This window comes from Rhinolophus sinicus, linkage group LG15 (assembly GCF_036562045.2).
Source record: "Rhinolophus sinicus isolate RSC01 linkage group LG15, ASM3656204v1, whole genome shotgun sequence".
In the NCBI taxonomy this organism is placed as follows: Eukaryota; Metazoa; Chordata; class Mammalia; order Chiroptera; family Rhinolophidae; genus Rhinolophus; species Rhinolophus sinicus.
In genome coordinates this window covers 37,976,678-37,999,254 of record NC_133764.1, presented here as the reverse complement: position 1 = coordinate 37,999,254, position 22,577 = coordinate 37,976,678, and the positions used below count along the sequence as shown (strand labels likewise).

At 44.4% G+C, this 22,577-nt stretch overlaps 1 protein-coding gene across 7 annotated transcripts in view; it reads right to left on the bottom strand.

The window, feature by feature from the left end:
• TNRC6C (trinucleotide repeat containing adaptor 6C) overlaps window positions 1-22,577 on the bottom strand; it is a 119,507-nt gene that overhangs the window by 65,650 nt on the left and 31,280 nt on the right. For all 7 annotated transcript variants that reach the window (XM_074319474.1, XM_074319469.1, XM_074319475.1 and 4 more), the window contains exons 2-3: window positions 18,249-18,348; window positions 17,459-17,480 (exon numbers count right to left, since the gene is read on the bottom strand). In XM_074319474.1, coding sequence (XP_074175575.1) covers window positions 17,459-17,480; window positions 18,249-18,311 — 85 coding nt within the window. In that variant the 5' untranslated portion in view covers window positions 18,312-18,348. The remainder of the gene's footprint in view (window positions 1-17,458; window positions 17,481-18,248; window positions 18,349-22,577) is intronic.

Below are 22,577 nucleotides of genomic sequence, written 5' to 3'. Positions count from 1 at the left end.
TCTGAGCTAACTGCACCCTGAACCTGAACTGCATCTCCTGAACCACAGCTTCCTCATCTGTAAACTGGGTGGGTTAGGTTAGAGCAGCAGTTCTCACACCTCAGCTCGTATCAGCCGCAACCTGAGGGCGGATCAAAGCCCGGACTCCTGGGCCCCACTGAGGGGATTCAGTAGGTTGGAGGGGAAGGGAAGCTGAGAATTTTTTCTCCCCCTTCTTCCATCTCCCCTCCTCCCCCCACTCTGGTTCAAGCCGTTGTTTCTCAGTCTAGTTGTGTAGGACACAGCTCCCTGGCCCACGCTGGTGTTATGAGCCTTGTGCTCCCCACAACTGAGGCAGTCGGTTGCCGGTCGTCGGTCGGCTGCTCACAGCAGCTCGTGGCAGCTCACGCCGGCTGCTCATGGCAGCCGAGCTCCAGGGAGAGATGTTGTTCACAATCTTAGTTGTAGAGGGTGCAGCTCACTGGCCCCTGTGGGAATCAAACCGGTGACCTCGGCATTAGGAGCAAGGCGCTCCAACCACCTGAGCCACGGGGCTGGCCCAAGGCTGCGAATTTGTTTCTGTTTTTACAATTTATTGTTTTCATTGGGGTAACACTGATTAATAGCATTATATAAATTCCAGGTGCACGATATTATAATTTTGTATCTATTTACTCTACTGTGTGCTCACCACCAAAAGTCTAGTTTCCACCCATCACTCTGTTTCCTACAAGTTCCCAGGCGATGCTGATGCGGGCGGTCCCTGGGCCACAGCCTGAGAACCAGTGCTCGTGGTCAGTGTTTCTCCAAGCTCAGATGTCTATGAATTTATATATATATTTTAATTCTGATTGACAGTCTAAAAATACATATACTGGTGGAGTCAAGATTATGTGAATAACCAAAACGTCTGTGGTGATGGTATCTACCACACTACTACACTCCACCCCACACTTACTGGGAAAGAACACAGGTGGGCTAATTTCCAAACTGTATTTGCATTAAGTGAAAGTCAAAATGCTATCAGAGTATGTGCATAGCAAAGCTCTCACAGGAATTTAAATAGAAAAAAGGCGCAGGAGTGTTGAGTGATAACCTGATGCGGCCGCACTAACAAGCCACACGCGAAAGGTGACGTGAGTAGTGACCCTGCATGTGGAGGGAGCACAGACATGTCAAGTGCGAAAGCACCTGAGCCTCAACGGTCCTTCCCATTTTGAGCTCGAAACAGTCATATCCAATAAACATTACATTCACCTTATTTGAAAAAACATTTTTTCTTTCTACTTAATTTGTAAATGTCTCTTGTTGTACAGTTGAGTAAAAGCTCCACGGGAGACACATTTGTACCTACTTCTGTGTACACCTTACATATATAAGTGACATCGTAAGACAATGTCCAGTCAACACTGCGGGGGAACATGAGACGTTACTGCTCTCCTTTTACAGCATTTCTCGTGTACCGCCGCGGGTCCCGCCGTCCACCCCTGGGGCCCGACATGACATGTCTGCACAGTCTATCCGCAAGGCCCTGCCCGCAAACCCTCCATCCTGGATGAAGCCACTGTCCTCTCTCTCTACCCAGACTCAGATCACAAAGGCTCTCAAGAAATCACAGCCATGCAGTTAGGTGTCACCAGGAATTCATGGTCCCTAACCTCAGGACGCCCTCAGCACTTCCCGACCATCCTAGTTTCCGGGGTCTGCCTGCTTCCACTGCTGTCAATAACTCAGTCTTGTGTGGGTCTTGTTTTAAAAGAAAATAAAAATAGTTGTAATGAACTTGTCCCATGTCTCCTCTCCAGTCGTGACGATCACCTTCATGACTACTGAGTGAAAAGGTAATATGATGCTATTACTTAAGAAAACAAAGGAAATATATTAAGTTTAAGAGATTATTAGATTACGCTCTTAGAAACCCAGATGCTTTTAATATAGCATTGACCTACAGGTAAAACAAAATTCACTCTACGTCAGATCTATCAGCAGAAGATGGGGTGAACTGCCCAACCCCTTCCTGTGCCCTGCAGACTCCTGGCTCCGCGGGCCCTCGAACCACAAACGGACTTCAAGGCTTTGGATTCATTCATCTGCCCTGGACACTCTGAAGAGGCCATCCTGTTGCCTAACTTTTGACCATCATGTCTATGCCACTGAACCCAAATACTGTCCCACATTGCCCCCAGCTCTAGTCCAGCCTCAATCTTCAGTTGCCTACGGCACAGTCCTGCTGGGAATGGGTCACCCTTCTAACTGAATGCATCCAAAGGCCCAACACCAATTTCCTGGGTCTGAGCCCAGCACAGTGCTGACTGCTGCAGGAAGGCACTAAAGCACGACCAGTTTTTCACCTAAGTGAGCCAACACTCAGCTGGAGAAATGAGAACCACAGGACACGGAAGCAGGTAGTCGGTACTGACCGGAAGTCAGCCACTTAGAGAGGAAACATGGCCGACCACGTGTTGTCCATATGGTCGCCGCCAACCACATGTGGCTGCTGAGCACTTGAGGTCTGAACTGAGCTGTCAGTATATACATTTTCAGAGTCAGTACAAAAAATAGGAATCTTGTTTACCATTTTTATATTGACTGCATGTTGAAATAACATTTTGGATATACTGAATTAAAAATATATTACAAACAATCTCACCTGTCTCCTTTTAGTTTTAAAATGTCGCTACTAGAATACTTAAAATCACTTATGTGGCTCACATTTGTGGCTTGAATTTTATTTCTACTGAATGGTGCTAGTCTGTCTTCTGGAGAAAGGTAAGATTTGAGCTGGTTTCTCAGAAATATTGTTAAATTTAAATAGTTTGTTTTCATAAAGGACCATCGGTTGTGGTAGATCACAGCTTTTCCAGGTGAGAGATTTCCCGACAGCTCTGTGCTAGCGCCTTACCACACGTACAGAAGGGTGTCACTATTTGTTCAATTAACAAGACAGACTAAGGGCAGGAGTACAGCGCCGCACAGGGCTTGGTTAGTTACCAAATGCCCATTGTTGTGATGGTAACACTTCCAGCCGCCGGCCATGCTCATGGTGTGGCTGCCGGTGTGGGCGTCGCCCGGGACCCTCAGGAAAGGAAGGAGAAGCTTCACTCGCCAAGAGGGAACCATGAGTTCTAACCTGGGGCCTGTGCCCCAGCACCTTTTATGTGAGACAGTGATCTACCTTCTCTGGTTTAAGCCAGTTATTTTTCAGGTCTTCGAAACTAGCCGCCAGTTAACATAATCTCAACTGATAAGTGGAGAATCTCCAAATTTACATCTATTCTTAGCAATAAATCAAGTGGGCAGTTTCTAAAGAGCCGTACACCTCTTCAGATGGGAACTGCTCAATCTATTGCTGCCCAAAGACAAAGAGTCGGGTCTCAAAGTGGTCTTGACATTCCTCTTGTCAAACAGCCGACCCGATGGCCGTACCTTAATGACATCTGGGGCATCACAAACCAGTCTGCCCGGCACAGCACTGCTTTCATACAGCACACCTCAAGGCAATGGGCATTTCAGCTCCATTTCATTTACAGGCCATCAACGAATCATCTGTTTTATTCAGAAAAAAATTACAGTAGTAACCAGTTAATAATGACATAGCTAATAAAAGAACTTCCAGCAAGCTGGAAATCTGAGTTAGGCTCCTTTGCCTAATAAGCTTTTTCCTTTTAAAGGAGGGTGACATCTGCTGGTGGAAAAGGTAGTTGTTAAATTATTATATAAGAAAGCAAGTGTTAAAACAATTTTCTTCCAAGAAACCATTTTCTGCTTTCAGTTCAGATTTTCAGAGGGCACGGTCACAATAGGGTCCAAACAGCTTATAAATCCCCATTGCTTTTCTAAACAACAGGCTACAGCGAGGGCAGGAAGCTAAGGATGCTCCTTGTCAGAACTTTCTACAACACCTTGTCACAGAGCAAGAGCAAGGGAGCTGCCCTGGTTGGCCCAGGCTCCTTGACTTTCACTCCAGCCTGGTCACTACGTGGGTCTGTCTTGGCCTGGGTCTCAGCACATGCCCCTGGCCGTCCCTTCACTGTGCCGCTCAAACTCCTGTACCACCCCAACGTCCAGACTGTCTGAAAGTGACAAGGCCTTCTGCCCACTTCCGCTATGCTGAGCCCCACTGCTGCTAAGAAGCCCTCTTATAATCGAGCATGGTCTGCCCAAGGGCCCTCATTGTAACTGTTTACAATTTGCCCTACATGCTTCGGAATCCTCACACCACCCACTCCCTCTCTCAGCCCATGACTTCAAGGTCCCTGAGGCAGAAGCGGCTCATTCATTCAGTACCCACCTGCCAAGCCTTTGCACAGCCCGGCCACTGTCTAGGTACGGGGGTGAACCAGTGGACAAAAGGGCAGACTCCCACCCAGCGGAGCTCACACCTTAGCTGGGAAGACAAACACCGAACATGCATAATAGGCTACATAGTCACCAGAAGGTGTTAAGTGCTGTGAATAATGAGGAAGCAGGGCAGGACAAATAGGGTTCAAACTTCACTGTTTCTCATTTTAATCTGCCTTCCACTCTTTTCACCCCCCACAAAATGTGTCAGTATCCTCACTTAGCCTCTCCCTATTTTCTAATTTAGGAAATATTTAATGAGTGCCTATCTTGTGTCAGGCATTGGGTGCACTGAGGAAAATAAAGAGATGGTTCCAAACCTTGAAGTTTATAGTCTAAGAGATAGATATTACCTTCAAAATGATTCTACAAACATACACATTACCATAAGCATGCTACAAGCAACAGTGGAACGGAACCTAATTGAGGTGAGGGACTCAGAGAGAGCTCCTCCAAGGAAGTGACAGCTAAGCTGAGCTAGGTGAAGCGTGCGTGCCCGTCTGTGTGCTCACTCCCACCTGGGAGCTGGAGCCACGTCTGGGCAGGTGCTGCTGTGGGGCAGCTTGTTTGCCAGGCCTGGGACAGGGCCGAGGGAGCGCTGCTGGACATGCGGCTGGAGAGGCAGCACAGACTGGGTAAGGATCCTGGGTGCCAGCACGTGGCCAGTAGCTGGGGTGGCAGCTGGGGGCAGCCTGGCGGAAGGACGCTGCACGGTGATCCTGGCCGCAGCAGGTGGAGAAGTCTGGGGCCTCCAGTTCTGGGGAGTCGTCTGGGGCAGGCTCCTCTGATGACAAACTCATGCACAGACCATCATGTGCTCTTTAAACTCAAGAAGCAGGTGACTTTCATCAAGAACGTCTGTGTAGCTCTAGAGCCAGGTGGCCCCGACCGGCATCCCCTTCCCAGGGAAGGGAAACGACATGGCCACATGGCCACAAGTGGCAGCAACCTCGTTGTTCTGGTTACAGATAGAGCAGGAACACACTCAGGAGGTTAAGTTCCTCCCCAGGGACCTCACAGAGCAGGAGAGCCTGGGGTGCCCAGTGCACTGAGGCATTTCCATCTGATCACCCAAGTCATACTGCCAAGACATGCTTTTCTTTAAAAATTTATTTGGAAGTACTTACGATGTACAAAAAGGCGTAAGATGAAATAATCAACAAACCTCCATGTACCCGATGCCAGCTTAGTAAGAAAATGCTGTCAGTTCCACCAAAGCTCCCTTGGCCCCCGCCCTGACTGCACACTCCACCTCCCCTGAAGAGACGATCGCCACACATACTGGCACAGGTCACTCCATACACTTCTTGGGACGCATAGCATGACTCGGGGGTTAAACCTCAGCTCTGCCGCTTACTGGCTGGTGACCCTGGGTAGGTTACTTAAGCTCTCTGGCCCTCAGTTGTGCCATCTGTAAAATGTGGCTAAGTGGGGGAACAATGCCTTCCTGAGAGGGTCCTCTGAGGAGTGAACGCATGTGCAGAGGACCATTTAGAAGAGCGTTCGGCATGTAGTAAGTGCACTGTGTTTACGTTATGTTAGAGGAGGAAAGTCAATGCCACCTGCTAAAGATGGTTAAGGTCGACCTGATTCAGGACCATCGAGTGGGTCCAGGGACCACTGCAGGGGGATTTCACAGTGGGGGAGAGACTGGGAACAACGCACGGGCACGTGGGGATTCACAGCCAAGGAGCTGGGTGGGGGCAGCGCATGGAAAACTACTAAGAGGTGGGGGTTCTGGCTAAACGGGGTGACAGGATGCAGGTGAGAGTGATCAGACATCACCTGAGGGTGGGGTGGGGTAGGGGATGAGGAACCCAGAGGTGGGGGTTCTGGCTAAACGGGGAGACAGGATGCAGGTGAGAGTGATCAGACATCACCTGAGGGGGGGGTGGGGAGGGGATGAGGAACCTGGGGGTGGGGGGTTCTGGTTAAACGGACTCAGCAGGGTTCTTGCTAAAGCTGATTTTACGAGGAAGTGCACAGATGGGCCTGGGAGATGGTCTAGTAGCCTGATTAAAGTTTGGTCAAGCAAAGAATCTTTGTCAGTTATAATAATCCTCGTCTTCCTCCTTTCAGGAGCAATGGGAAGTATTTTAGGCCGATCAAAAAACAAAAACAAAGTCACACTAACTGAACTGTCGGTATGAACTAAAAGAAAGAAAGGAAGAAGGTAGGCAGCGACTCAGAGAAGTTACCATGGTGATTAGGAAGCAGAGAGAATGACAGCTGTACTCAGGATTGGAGGATTAGGTCTCTGGTCTGGCCCTAAACCTCCCCCCTCAATTTGGTTTCACATTTCCACTGTTGGAAAGTGTCAGGCACTACACAAACGTTCAGGAACAGCCATCCCATCGTTTAAAACGTTACAGAGCAGCTGTCAAAGTTGTCCCCTCTCCCCCAAAATGCGCAGCGGCAGGACTGGCAGGGTCTGCTTCACAGCTGCAAGGAGCCTGAGCTAGGCACCAGGCCCCGTTAGCTGGGCGTGCGCGCGCGTGCGTGCGATGGGGCAGGCAGTGACCTGGCTGCCCTCTGTCCTGAGGGCGCAGCTCCCCCCCGAGTGTAAGCGCAGCCCTGGACATGGCGGAAGTTTCTGTGCAGGTCCAGTTCCCAACTGCTGCCTTGGTGGCGGTGAGGGACAGCCTGGTGGCAGTTTCTGGATGGCTAGGTTGCAGCAGTGACACTGTACATGTGAAGTCAGCAGTGCCAGTGGGGCCTCTTGACTCTTCCCCAGGAGGTCTTCAGGAGGACTCAGTGTGGAGTCCTTTCTGGTGGCCTCAAGCACGCTCCCTCCCCTGGCCTCTCAGTGATTTGATAAGCACCCAGTTCCCTATACTTAACCTCACTTCTGCTTCAAATAGCTAGGGTGGTTTCTATACCCTTCAGCTGAACTCTGGTTAAGAGCCCAGACTTCTTTTAGCAAGTAGTACATTTAAATCTTGCGTCCACCTGGACACCACGGCATACAGTATGAGCTAGCAGGTATTCAGCAGCGGTTTCCTTCTCATGGTGTTTACTGGACCGGGACTTACCTACATACACCCACAGTTAGAATCTCAAAAGCTACCACCATTAGCCTAACATATACTAGCAAGTAGGCATGCAATGGATTAGAGAGGCGTATTTTAAAAGTAACTTTTTAACAGGTAAATGCTAACCTACAGGGACACTTGAACGTACATACTTGAACACGGCTTAGTTCTGAAATTTGGATGCATCTTTCAGTTGGTGCATAAATTTAATATAGTTTTCTCATTCACCCTCAAACTCCATCAACAAAACATTATTAAATCAATGATATGTCCTATAATTGATGGCACCTCAGAACTTAAGTTTTGTATGTAAAGCTCAGAATTTCCCTTATGCACAGACACCACCCAATGACAATGAAAGGTGAAATATTTTAAGAATCATGCATTAATTCTAGCCATTGCAGAATATATACTCGAAGAATCAGAGTTTCTTACAATTTAAAATTTAAATTTACTCAAATATATATTATTCACTATTTGCAAATGTGATTATGGAAGAGAACTATTCCCCTCTGTTAAAATAATCAGTAATTCCAAGGAATATTTTCACAATTACAGTTTCTTCTGCAACCTGTACAACAAATACTGTAGCGAGAAGTTTCATTAGCACAATGAGATGTAGGCAGGAGTGAGCTACGAGCAACAGGGTCCATCTGCGTGTTTCTGGGTCCAGTGGGGTACAAAGCGGTGGTCTTGTTTGTTCTGCCGAGGCTTCTGCCTGATCCGTCACCATGGCAACTTTAGGAGCCCAACTCAAATTGAGCACAAATATTAACTACTAACTACATTAACTTGGTGTCTGTTGCTAATGAGAAATGCTGTTTAGAGATATTTTCTATTCTAACACAGTTACCTCTCTAAAAGATATTAAATTAAATGCTACTCTAAATATATCAGACTGGGTAATATAAATGTTAAAGTAAAATTATTTTAATAATGACTACTCACAACAAGTATCATTTCATTAGACAGTTACTTTGTTTTGGTCCTTGGATTCTTCTACTCTAAAGAAAATGTACGTTTATCATACAGGCAAATATTTCTAAGTTTTCTTAAACAACAACTGGCTGATTTAGATTAAAATAGAAAATCTGGTAACAGCATATGTTAAAGCCGAGTAACCAATACAGCATTAATATATATTGGCTTTTCTATAAACTTTTCAGTACGTAACGTCAATTGGAATGCTCCCCAAATGAGACGACACACTGGACAGACTGCGAAGGGTAAAGGAGGTTCACTGAGTGTACAGCTTCTTTCCCTCACCTGCACCCCGACCGCACCTCTCCCCAGGTCGAATCATCCTGAACTGAACAAGCTCTCGAAAAACAGCAAATCCTATCTGATGAAACACAGAAAGTTTAAGTGGAATTAATGCCTCCCAAATTTTCTCTCAGGACATGTGTGCCGCCTTCTGCAGCAGGACTGTGTGTGTTTTCTTTAAAAAATTGTGGACTAGCACTAATCCAGCCATGTTTTCCCCCCAAAGTGCAAAATCCAACTGCTGCCAGCAGAGGGAGCCCGAGTTAAGTTTAGTCAGAGAAGGCTGGGCAGGGGAAGAAAACTGGCCCTACTGCAAAGGGATTTTTTTTTAAATTTATTTTTTAAATTTATTGGGGTGACAATTGTTAGTAAAATTACATACATTTCAGGTGTACAATTCTGTACTACATCATCGATAAAGAAAAGCCTTTATACTGCTCTTACGAGAAGGTCCATCTCCCGTCATGCCCCACCCATGCTGTCACCAGCTACCTTTAGCTTCCTCAACACCACTCTCCCCCTTGCTGACTACTCCCCTGCTAAGCTGGCTGTCTGTCGTCGTTGTTGAGGTCCGGGAAAACACCACACTCCAGCTAGCCAGAGCCAGCCTTTGCCCAAGCCGCTCCCTCTGTGTGTGGGAGCCTTGCCCTCGCTCCCTCTCCCAGGCCCGGTGACACGCTGCTGGTCCTTCAGATCCCAGTTCAAGAATGACTCAGAGCACCTGCCCACCTCCCAGCTAGCTCAGGTGCCTTTGTCCGCTGCTCTCATTGAACAGTGAGTGCTCCTTTCCTTCCACAGTGGACATCTCAGTCAGGAATGAGCCACAGCGTTGTGAGGCATGTTTTACGTCCGTGCCCCGTAAATCTCTAAGCTCCACGAGAGCGGAAAGCACGTCTGTTTTCTTACATCCTTCCCTCCCCATAGCGAACAGCACAACGCCAGGCAAATAACAGGTGTTCAATAAACATCCCCCGGATGAATGATTAGCCAGTTACTGTCTGAGCTCGGCCTGTTCTATCAGCCTGACCCCTTTCTGTCCACCCCGGCCCACTCGGCTTGGTCACCTGGAGTCTGAACTGTGCAGTGGCCAACGGCACCCACTGCCTCCCGGCCTCTCTCCAGCTGTTTAATGCCGCCTCATCTGGCACATTCAGTGATCTTTCTAAAATATAAATCTCATGATGTCACTCTCCCACTTAAAGCTTTCCAAGGAGTCCCTCTGGTCTAGAAGATCAACTCTGAAGTCCCCAACACAGTGGACAGGGGCTCTGAGCTAGCCTGCCTACCCCCACTGCCACCTCTCTAGTTTTAGCCCCGTTTTGGTAAGATACGCTGTCAAGAGCGCCCAATTCTAATGGCCTCAGGGACGGGTTTGGGAAGACTGAGATGATGCATCCGTCCTCGTCCTTTTCACAGCTAGCTTGGGGACAACTTAGAGTGACCAGCTCTAGCAGGTACTTATCCCGTTCATAACATCCTGCCATTCTATCCCGACACATTTACCACATGAAAGCATATCCCCGTACAGATTTGTGTATGAAAGTTCACAGCAGCTTTTATTCCTGACAGCTAAACATGAGAAACAACTCAAGTGTCTCTGAACAGATGAATGGAGTAACAAATTGTGATACATCCAACAATGGACTACTGCTCAGCAATGAAAGGAACAATTACTGACATACCCAGCAGTCATGGCTCTTAAAAGTGTGAGCTGTGCACAAGAAGTCTGGGGTGCGTGCTGTCTGATTCCGTTTATATGTAACAGTCTAGAAAAGAAACACTTCTGTAGCGACAGGAAGCACTCCGGGCTGATGGGTGAGAGGCGCATGCAGAGTTTCCAGGGGTGATGGGTGTGGTCTCGATTGTGGGGATGGTTTCACAGATGTACACATGCCAGAACATATTAAATTATTCTCTTTAAATACACGCACTTGACTGTGTGTCAGTTATAACTCAATAAAACTATTAAAACAGAAAAAGGAGGTAATCTGATGAATTATTTCTCAGAAAGCAGACTGTCAGCTTCCTTTAGAGCTATAAACTATAAGTTTCTCTAAGCTGGAAACTTCCTTATGTTTACCGTTTAGTGACGAGCTAGACTAAACAGAGCCGTGGGCTTCCCTTTACCTGAGACTTCGTAGACGTGCCCTCAAGATGCGGTTAAAAGGGCCCGTAACAGAGAACAGTGCTGCTTCCCTGCCCTCACTGCGTTTACTTCCTGTCTTCTAGAATTTCATCAAGAACTTACATATATGGACCTGCTTAGTGTTTTTTTTTTTGACAAATTTTTATCCTTTTAAATTGCCTACATATTAGGGGGAAAATACATCTTAATACACTTTCTTTTGTCTCATGGAAAAAATATTAATGCATTCATTATATCCTCTTCCTGCCAGTGATTTAAGAGTCAAGTTAAATACAGGCGCCGCTTAACAACAGGGACACATTCTGAGAAATGCGTCATAAGGCGATTTCGTCGCTGTGCAAACATCACAGAGGCACTTACACACCTGGATGGTGTCGCCTACTGCACACCTAGGCTACGTGGTGCAGCCTATTGCTCCTGGGCTACCAGCCTGTACAGCACGTTACTGTACAAAACAACACGAGATTAAATCAAGCGCAAGAGAAAACGATGCAATTAAGAGACACGGTAAATATGAAATGTATGAGGCTTGAGGAAAGAGTGAAGGAAAAATGGAGTCACTATAGTCAAGCTAATGAAACTACTTCAATCAAAGTGGGCTGAAACACGAGCACTCGATTTTATCTTCGTTTAACTGGCCTGGGAACGTAAACTTTTGAACTTCCCAGTGCATTATCAATGCCTGGAGACATGTAATCCTATAAATAAGCCCCTGAAGAACGTTCATGTGTCAGACCACCGACATCTAGAAGATCACTATCTCAGACCAATCCAGAAACTAAGATGCAGGACTGATTTTTTTCAAGAACGTGCTTTTTACATAAAAACTCTCAACCTCTTCCTTTATTCTTTGGAACACTTTGGGTATTGTCTGGTGGTGTTTCTAGAATTGCAATTTGTTTAAGACCTTTGAATAAAACTTTGTCATTTAATTCTAGGGAAGCCTCCTGATTCATTTACGCTTGGTTGACAGGCTGCTGCAAGTGTATCACAGCATACTGTTTTATAGCAAACATTCTTTTTAATAAGTAGAAAGAGTACACTCTAAAATAATGATAAAAAGTATAATAAATACAAACTGGTAACACAGTGGTTTATTACCATTACCAAGTATCACGCACTGTGCATAATCGTATCTGCTGTGCTTTTACAACTGGCAGCGCAGTGGGTTTGTCTACACCAGAATCACCACAAACACATAAGTAATGTGTTACGCTACAACAGCAGGAGGGCTACGATGTCACCAGGTGACAGGAATATGACAGCTCCTTTATAATCTTATGGGACCACTGTCATATGAGCGGTCCGTCATTGACTGACTGTAATTACTTTAAATTAGAGCAACATGGCTAAATAAAGCCATATCTAATATTTAAAATCCTAATAAGATATCATCCCATAAAGATCTCTCTATAATAAATCTCTTAGGAACTTCTTTCGGCCTTATTTGTAAAGATCTTAAAATACTTCCTAAATGAATGGCTATACTGATAATAGATATACAATATCTACATCTTCTTTATATGATAGCAGAAAAAACAGATAACTGACAACCAGAGATAAGGGCCCAAGTTCTAGTTCTGTCAAAACTTGTACAAACCACCTAACCTCTGTGAATCTCATTTCCCATCCAACACAGGAATTGGACAATCTCTAAGGTTCCTTCAAGCTCTAAGATTTTATTCATTTTGTAGACAGGCAGATAAAATGTCATATTAAAAAAAAATATGTTCTGAGCATGATGGCTAGACTTTCAGCTACTGCCTTTAAGAGTAACTCATATACTCAGAATGATACTCGCTTTGGTTATGTGGATATGAACATGAATGCATGTAAATTCGAGGAATCTGGCCAACTTTATTACACAGTGTAACGCAGGAAAACACAGATATGATGCTTACAAATGTAACTGCTGATTGTTGTGTTGAGAACGCTGAAAGACTGAGCAAACAGCAATCAACTGCCTTAGCTGGACAGAGTGCCACCTCACTGGAGTGCAGAAATGTGGGTTTTCATGTGTTTGTTTTTATCAATATCTGACTATGGACTTGGGCATGCTTTAAAACCCAACTGTCACCACTTTTCATTCATGTTGAGAAAAAAGCCTTATAAATGTATGTTTAGAATGAGCCTCAATGGCAGTATAGCACAGTGCATGAAATCTGTGACCCCAAAACTCTTATCACCCAACATAATGCTACTGAAAGAATATGGTTTAAGTTGATTTACATGAACAAAAGCACATAAAGGTTTTCATAAAATTAACTATTACAAACCGAATGCATGGCAAAGTTGAATACCTGACCACAAACTTACATAGTCCTTTCAAGCAAGATTAGGGAACTAACTAAAATGTATGAATTTATAAAAGTATATGACCTAAAACCATAAATCACTAATTATATGGAGTTTGAGCCATACCGGGTCACCAAGGTATTCACTTTCATACATAATATAAGTTTGAGTTTTTTGTATGAAAACTTATCTTTCTATTTTATGAATTTCAGAAAACCTGGCTAAAACCACCAAATTCAATTCACTTCACATTTATGAGTATTACTATGGTTAATCCCAAAACCCCCATTAGATCCGTTAAAAACCAAGAAGACAATATGGAAAATTTCGTCTCCCAAAGTCATCATATCCATCTAAAGCTGTTACTTGTGCCCAAATTAAGGGCCATGCCCACAACAAAAGACAGAGATTACTGATCACTGAAGAAAACCCTCATTATAGAGTGTGCGACACAGACCCTAGGAAGCCCACAGCAGAGACACAACACACATTACAGGTATTTCACAACAGGATTCTACGTGAATCCCTTTTCTCCGTGTGACAGTATCTAGGGCCTCACTAAGGCGTAACAGGTAATTGTGTTCAGCTGGCTCTTCCTTTAGTCACCAATGCAAGGCAATATTTAACAGAATTACAAAGGACCATTTTGTGAACAGAGGTTCTCAAATTGCTTAGTACAGGTCCTTGAAGGGCTGGGGGTGGGAGTGTTAATTGGGGGGCGCCGAGTCCATATAAAATACATGTTTACGTGCATGTACCTGCAGACACGCATTCAAGGATGGCCAACAAAATGCTAACTGGTAATCGTCTGAGCATGAAGGGGTTTCAAGGGAAGTTGAACTTCCTTTTAGACGATGCTCAAATGATTTTCAATGAGCATATACTACTTATATTTTTCATCACAGAAGGAAAAAATAAGGAAAAGATGATGGCCACGACCACACCCAAGCCTAGAAGGCCACAACAGAAGACATGCTCAGGTTCCTGAGGGGTGCAGGACCCAACCCCACCACAGGACTTGCGTTCTCAGGGGTACAGAGGAGAGAACTGGGGAGAGACAAGAGTGCACCCACCCACTCTCTGAACACAAACCCCAGAGCTGAACTAGTGTGTGTCTTCTTGCTGCGGAGAAAACATGACATCCGGGCAGGGCGCTGGGTAGGAATGTGGGCACACAGTGCCGCAAACTTACTCAGTTGGCCTGAACCTTAAAAGAAGAAGAAAATGACCTCAACTAAGAAATCCCATGCTGGGATCTGAAAAACAATCAGGGACAAAATTTATTTTATTTGTAATTTTGTAAAGCAGACCTTCGAGAAACCTAGTTTTCAGATTCGGGGGTGGGGAGTGGGAAGCATGCTATATATTATATTAAGCTAATCAAAAAAGATAAATTTCTAGTGAGATTTAATTCTGCATGAATCTCTTAAATGAAGATTCGTAGTTCAATAGTTATAACCAGATACAAAAACTTTTTAAGCGTAATTAATGATATAATGAAGACTGATCCACCACGAATGGATTGGGCTACTTATTCTCTAGGTGAAAGCAGAAAGATACATGTATAATATATCCTAAAGAGTTCTCTGAAAATGTTTAAAACAAATGAAAGTTTGAAGAGGTTAAGTTTCAGTTACTGATAAAATTATGTCAAATACAATGCTAACCAATGGAAGCACTGCTTCACTAACGCTATCTGAGTGGTATGTGTTCTCGCAGAGCAAAGAAATTACTAACTGATTTGGTCTAGTTTGGGCTAACTATAAAAAAAAATCAATTCTAACTTCTTTTACTATGTTAATTGATTCCGCATATTATGCAAGTTAATGAATAATTGTAGGCTCTCGTGTAAGAAGAGTATTCTTGGACTCACTCAAATCCTACATTCCAACAACTCAGGGCGCTGAGACTTCTGGGTGCCGCCTTCGGTGGAGAGCTGGGGTCTACAGCTCCTGGTGATTCTGGATGGGTCCTCACCTCTGGCCAGGACACATGGCCTGGCTCTGGTGTCAGAGGCAGGACTGAAGCAGACTCTGCCCCTCACGAGCTCTGTGACCTCGTCTAAGTTAGCATCCCTCCCTGAGCAGCTCTGATACAGGGCTGTTTTGAAGCACAGGAGGTACTGAGACACAGTAAGCGCTTGGTAAATGTCTACTGTATCCCTTTCGTGGATGCTGTAACTTCAGGAAGATTCTGGGCACATCAGTCCAGCTATTTACTAGCTATGCAGTCTTGGGGCGTGTGGCGAAATCTCAGAGCTTCCGTTTACTCATGGAGTCAACATCGTCAACCCTGAGAAATAACAAGCGCCAGGGCCCAGTACAGACACAGTCTGGCATGAAAGCAGCCGAAGAGCGCGGATGCTGCATCTCAGGCCTCCTGACGGTGCAGAGTGCCAGCAGCTGGGGATGAAAGAGTGACCTGCCCTTTTCCTATACACACTAGAGCTGGGGAAATACATTAAAACGCTAGAAGGCTGGAAAAGTACACCCATGGCATGTGTGAGCACCAGGACTATGCCTACAATATAGCTCACATGTTCAGTCAGGCCCAGGCTGTGTGATTTCACACACGTGTCCAGTCAGACACTCAGAACCACCATCGTTTGAACTGATAATAATGGAGAGCCTGAGAAAACTGAAAATGAATGAATTACCTAGCAGCACTGTTAGATTATTTATAATTCAAAATGCTTTTTCTGGTTTAGAAGGACATTAATAATCATTACTATGATCTGTTCTAAGGCTAGTTATAGTTAGTACACTTACTGACAAATTGTACCCAAAGGATCAGTATTTATTTTAGAGAAGATAAAAGAAGATAAAAACCCAGTAGAGTTTGGAGTCAGCCACGAAAATTCTCATCAGAACAGTAATAGAAAATAATAACTCTATATAAGGTGACGGGACAACGTAATTCATGAACAGTGTATAACCATAAGCAATTTGTTACTATTTGAAGAGAAAACAATGACAGTGACAACGGAATATAGCTGGTACTGAATCAGGTTGTGAAAACTCAAAATGTTTAAAACAAATAGGAAACGGATGATTTGGAGCACTAATTCTGTACTTTTAACTGACAATTAAAAGAAACCACTGTTTCTTATTCAAGATCATAAATTCAAATACAACTATGTATCGTACCCCTTTGGATCTTTGTGAAAAGTGTCATGTAATTTTGCTTTACTTCTGAAACTGAGAAAGAAAACTCTGTCCTTTTTGAAAACCATGTGGCCTTTTAATCGTCACTGTTGATGAAACTCATCTCTTAGTGCAGCCGTGATGGACGAGCCCTGAGGCCCCCTGCACCGGGTCAGAAGCCCGGGCTCCCTCATGTCCTGCCCTTACACTAACTGCTAGACCGAGAACCAGCCACTTAACTCAGCCATCGGCCTCAGGTTCTCACTGTAAACCAACACCTGGCCTGCTCAATTATGCAGTTCAAATGCGGTAACATAGGTGAACTTTACTTTGAAAACTATAAAATGCCAAACAAACAGAGGGCTCATGGCGGTACCCCGAGTCAGCACTGTCAGCAATGTCTGACAGCGCCCGTGTCTGCGTGTACACCTGTGTGCATGTGCCGGTCCGGCAGAAATACAAATCACAGCTAACCTCTCCCGAGCACCAACCAGGGGTAAGGCACTGAGCCCTCTTCTTGCGGGATCTCATTTAGTCTTCACAACACCTATGAGGCAGGAACCACTCATTCATTACCTTTCTCATTTGAAATGCAAGATCCGCGGGGCTTACAGAAGTGAAGTCACTGTGGATGTGCCTCCCACGTGTGTACTTGTCACCACGGGGCAGCCCCCACCCATGTCAAGTCTACAATGAAGAGGCCTGGAGCGCTGCTTCCATTCTGCGCCTTCTCCAGCAAACCACAGGGCTGCCTGAGTTACTGTGAGAATTACGTTTCCACCAACACCCATTGAGACAGTAATTAGCAAATTCTGGACTTGGAGAATAAAAAAGAGATCTTACACATTAATAAGCAAAGAGGGAATACCTCAAGAACATGTCACTTTTTGTTATAAATAGTTGGCAAAGAGAAATTGAAAGCTTTAAAAATATTCAGTATCTTTTTGGTTGTTCTTATTCAAATTGAATCAATTTATCAGTTTACTCCTTGTTTGGTGGAAATCAAATCAAAGCAAAGTTACACAGCACTGTTTAGAAAGCTAACAGAACCTTCTTTAGGCGTTCAGATAAGCAAGAGCCGATGAGATGCAGATGTACAATCAGTGATAAATGAATGTCACAGTGAATAGTAAGAAGCAGGTTCAAAGGCAGCGCTTGAGTCTTTGTTTTTAGCCGTCAATTAAAGAAAAAGTCATCTTCATCATAAAAAGTTTGGTGCTACCATCAAATGTACCCCACACAAAATAAAATACACTTACCTTTGGTTTTTTGATCAGCAGCCTGAAAAAAAAACCAGAAACTCTTTAGGAATAATAATGTGTAGAATGTACACATCTATGAAAGTTTATAAACAGATTTTAATATTGGAAATTTTACAACAAGTTTTGCCCAGTTAGTTTATTAAAATGTATTACTGGGAAAATGTATAATTGTCTATATGCTATTGATTATATGCCAATACTGATCCAAAAGCAAACAAAACTACCTGGAAGCTCATTTGAGCTCTATATTCTAATATAGCTTAAAAGGTATACAGTTTAAATACAAGATACATTAACCTAGGCAAGAACAAAGACAAATGGCATAATTTGGTATGTTAAATGTCACGAAATTCCAGCATGACCATACGATTTAGGACTTGTAATTTGTAATATTTACTAATAGGACCTGTAAAAGGACATTTGCCAAAGCTGCAAGAATTATTTCTAGCTTTTCTAATAAAATAATTTGAATGGCCCTTTTCTCGTTTCTTAAACATGGTTGTTCTAGACAGTTCATTTTAAGTAGAATAATATGGACATTCTTTACTACCAACAACTGAAATCAAACTTCTTTAAAACACAGCTCTAATATTTCTAGGTCTTTAAGAAAGACATTTCGTGGCTGTCACCCTATTCCACTAGTACAGTATGTATTTTTCGTTAATTATCGATTTAGTACACTAATGTTTAAAGGTAATAAATGAGACTCGGCAATGTAATGGCCACGACAATGCAAATGAGACGCACGATGAGTATAAGGACAGCGAAGTAGTAACTCGAGCCAAACCTTTTTCTGAGCACCTTCCTTCTTTTTCTTTTCTTCCTGCTTTTTCTTTTTCTTTTCTTCCATCAAACGTTCCTCTTTTTGTGTTTCTTGTTCTTTCTCCCTATTAAATATAAAGAAAAGTGGTATTGGTACAATGTCCGTTTTAAATAAAAAATGAAAACGCATTCTCTTCAGAAAGTTTTGCGTCAGTGTTTCCCGTACGGTAGAAAGGACACCGGGAAGACGCGTCAGAAACGGACTTCACGCCCCACCGCGTACATGTCTCTAGAACTACCCCTGTCCTCTTTAGTGGTTCAGCTGGTCATTCATTCAGCCCTCATTTCTGAGCACCAACCTTTCACTAGGTGATAAGGGTACAAAATGGAGTAAGAGACAGTTCCCATAGTGCAGCCCTCAGACACTGCTCCTTAAGGTGTTGCTCAGGCACCACCATCGCCAGAATCATAGGGGCTACCTATTAAAAACATACATTCCTGGTTCCACTCACTGCCCAAGCAAATCAGAGTCTTTGGAGGTGATTCTTACGCACGCTATAATGACATGTTTGTCTGACAAAACAACTGGGTTTCAACGGATTCCTACACAGCACGGTGAGCTTCTATAAGGACACACTGAGACACACAGCAGCTCAGCTTGGAAGGGTCAGGCAGCCCGCGAGCCAGGGCCTGAAGCTGCAGAAGCGTCTGGCTGGCAGGGGGTGGTGTGTCAGTTATTCACTTACTGCCTGTCTGCTCCAAATTCACCCTTCAACACATGCTCTGCAATAAGAGACAGTCCTTGAAGCATTTCTCCTGTCCTGGGAGCACAATGAGCTTTCCCAGCAGACGGAAGTGGAGGGACACTGCAGGAGAAGGGGTGCCTGCTGCTTCTGGCAGCGGCGAGGTGGGAGCTGGCACGGGCATGTGGCTGAGGACCCGGGCATGAGCCCAGCCAAGGGCTCAGTCACCTTGCAGCTCTGGTGTGGTCTAGTGTCACCCTCCTGTGACACCGTGCTGCAGGCCTCCGGCTGCCTGTCCCACCCAGACACTTATTTTCACGGTCCTCCCAAAGACATGGCCCTCCTAGCGGGGACCCCATGTGCTCCACGCCTGCTGTGCTAATACTCACATCTCCTCTGCACACCTGAATGCCGGCCATGCAGGTGCAGCTTGCCACCAGCAGGCTGCCACCAGGGCCCCCACTTCCTGTGTGCCCATGCAACTGGCTGGCTGCTGCCTGAGGCTGGCCTGGGCTGGGCCTGTGCTCCAGGGAGTGCCACCTGCTGCCCAGCAACTGCAGACCAGCTCAGGCCTGGGCAAACCAGGGGGCTGCTCTGCCATCCAGTGGGCTGCAACCACCCCTTCTTCAAGGAGTGCGGACCCCCGCCCTGGGGTGGCGGTGTTCGCTCTTCCCTTCCGTCCTCCCTCAGCCCCAGGTACCATGTAGTTTTCTACAGTCGCTCTTTACCAAAGTTTAATCACTCTTTACAATACACTTTCCCTGTTTACATCCCACGTGGTTTCCACCTCCCAACTGGTCCCAGACTGATACAGGTGGGAAGGAGGATTTAACAGACTAAGCAGAAGGCGTAACATGCATGAAAGCCTTCGCAAAACATCACCATCCATTCATTAATGTTGTTTTTAAATTTTTTTAATTTTGGAGTTTGTTTTTAACTTGTAAATGTGTTTTATATACAACTCCACGCATAAGGAATTTCCACCTAGAGTCAGTTTGTACGTACTTAAAGACTATCCTAATAAAAGTAATTGGAATCAACACGGGGGCTGCTTAGAGAATACATTCTTCCTGTAAAACAGTGGTTCTCAGTCTTGGCTACTCATCAGGATTACCTGCGAAGCTTTAAAAACTTCCAGTGCTAAGGCTGCACCCTTTTCAGGAAATCTCTGAGTGAAACTCAGGCAGAGGCAGTTTTTAAAGCTTCCAGATGGCTCCAATGTTCAGCCAAGGTTGAGAAAAAAACTACTTTTAAAGGAGGTCCGTACATTTATCGTTGGAAAACGGTTATTACTCACTATCTTACATGATGCTTTCCAGGAATATTTTCAAGTTAAAAGGTGCAGAGACACTAAGAAATCTGCATTTACAACCTTCTCCTAAGTACAGGCAGGCCCTGTGATGGGTTATGCTCTAACCATCGAGCTGCTGTCACACATTTGGGCAAAGGGAGCAAATACAAACCAGGGAGGTGTTGCCCACACTTCCTGCTATACTTTCCTAACCTACATACAGCACAATGAAAGTCTTCAATTATCGTCAGATGTTAAATTCAATAAAGTAGGCAAGTATAGCTACAGTATTAAATGGTATTCAATAGCAGATGGAATAAAAATTATTTTTGCTTAATTCTATTCCTCTGAAAATTAAATTAATTAAAGTCAGCTATTCCCCCAGCAGTACAGTTAAGGTTTTATTGTAACAGTGAAATAAAATGTTGTAAATAAAGAGCTCATGTAGCCAAGAGGTATCTTACACCTTCCTACCTGAGTTCAAGTTTATATGACAAAGCACAATCAAATGTATGCTCTTTAATCAAGTTTCATCTAATCACCGCCAACTAGCAGCAGCAGTAATTTCTTCCGCGTCTAACTCCCAGTACAATTCTGTCACTTTTCATTAATAATTTAAAAAAATCAACACTGAGTTACATTTTGACTCTCTAACATAACACACGCTCACGAAGGCAACACACAACATAAAAGGTCTGTAACACAAGCCAGGCTGCCCCTTCCTCAGTGCCCACAGGCCCTGGACTTAGAGGTAACACGTTAACGGCTTCTCAGATCTCTCTCAGAATATTCTCTCACTCTCTGAAACTATATACTTCTCTATTTTTTAAAAATAACAAATGGTAGCAAACTATTATCCACGCTCTTCTGCATTACTCTTCCTCACTTAGTTACATAAGTTCCTCCACATACTGTATTTGGATTATTTCTAGACATCGATGTGACACATTAGCAATTTAATTCCCGTAATAATGGATAGCGTTTGGTTCTTACCGTACCCCCATCTTCCACCCCATCGGCGCTTTCAGTGAAATCTGTAAATGGCATTTGCTTTATAAACAGGGCTGGGTAGTGCCCTGTGATTACAGCGTACTTTTTGTGTAGCTGTTTTCTAGAGTTCCTCATGTGTTTTTTTTCCTCTTGCCCACCTTTCCTTACAAAAATTGTTTGTGTTTTGACACCCCACCCTCTTCCCGTTTAACACATGAGCCCTCTCCCCCACTGCATTTCCAAATCTTTCCAGAGCCTTCCGTCCAGCTCACTCTGGCCTGGGAGCACCCTCTGCCAGAGTTTTCTAGTATCTTCTACTTAGTGTATTTTTAAACATTTCTAATTGTAGTCAAATACACATACAATTTACCATCTGAACTATTTTTACGTGTACAACCAATACTGGCACATTCACACTGTTGTACAATCTCCAGAACTCCTCATCTTGCAAAACGGAAACTCTCCCCGCGAAACAACTCCCCGTTGCTCCATCTCCCCAGCACCCCAACCAACACTCTACTTTCTGCTTTTATTCATTTGACTTTTTCCCTAATGACTAGTGATCTTAAGCTCTTCTCATATGCTTGCTGGACATTTGTGTATCTTTTTGGAGCCTACATGACTCTTTTGATCATAGTTTAATTATTCTTTATATATAAACCTTGTTTGTATCACTGTACCACTCCGGCAAGCCAGACTGGTACAGTGCAAAGGAGGAACCTACAGACTGAGCAGAAGGAGCAGCACATGCAAACTCCTCAGCAAAACATCATCGCCCATCCATTCATGTTGAATTTGAATTTATTAACTCAGTCATCCTGTGACTTCCTTTGTCTTACTTGAATTATGCCCTCAATTTGCTGGGAAACCTCCTCAAGTATCTTTTCAAGAAAGGGTAATTTTTGGAGACCATACATGTCTAAAAACAGTTTTAGGCTACTTGCCGCTTCACTGCTGGTTTGGCCGAATATAGAATCCCAGGCTGAAAGTCGCCTGGAAAGCCACCACGCCCCTGGATTCTGGTGCCTAGTACCCACTCAAGGGAAGGCTGCTGTCATCGCGCCTTCCAGTCCTTTTTAAAGGTGATTTTTTTGTTTGTTTCTGATGCCTCTCTTCATCCTTAGAATTCTGAAATTTCATGATGACGTGCTGGAGTGTCTTTCTCCCCCATTACTTGTGCTTAGCACTTGGCTGATGCTTTCAATATAGAGACACTTCTTTCCATGCTCTATTTTCCTGACGTCTCCTGTTTGCTAAATAACAACATACTGAACCTCTTGGACTGATGATGTATAACTTATCTTTTATACCTTCTGCTCGGTCTTTTTAT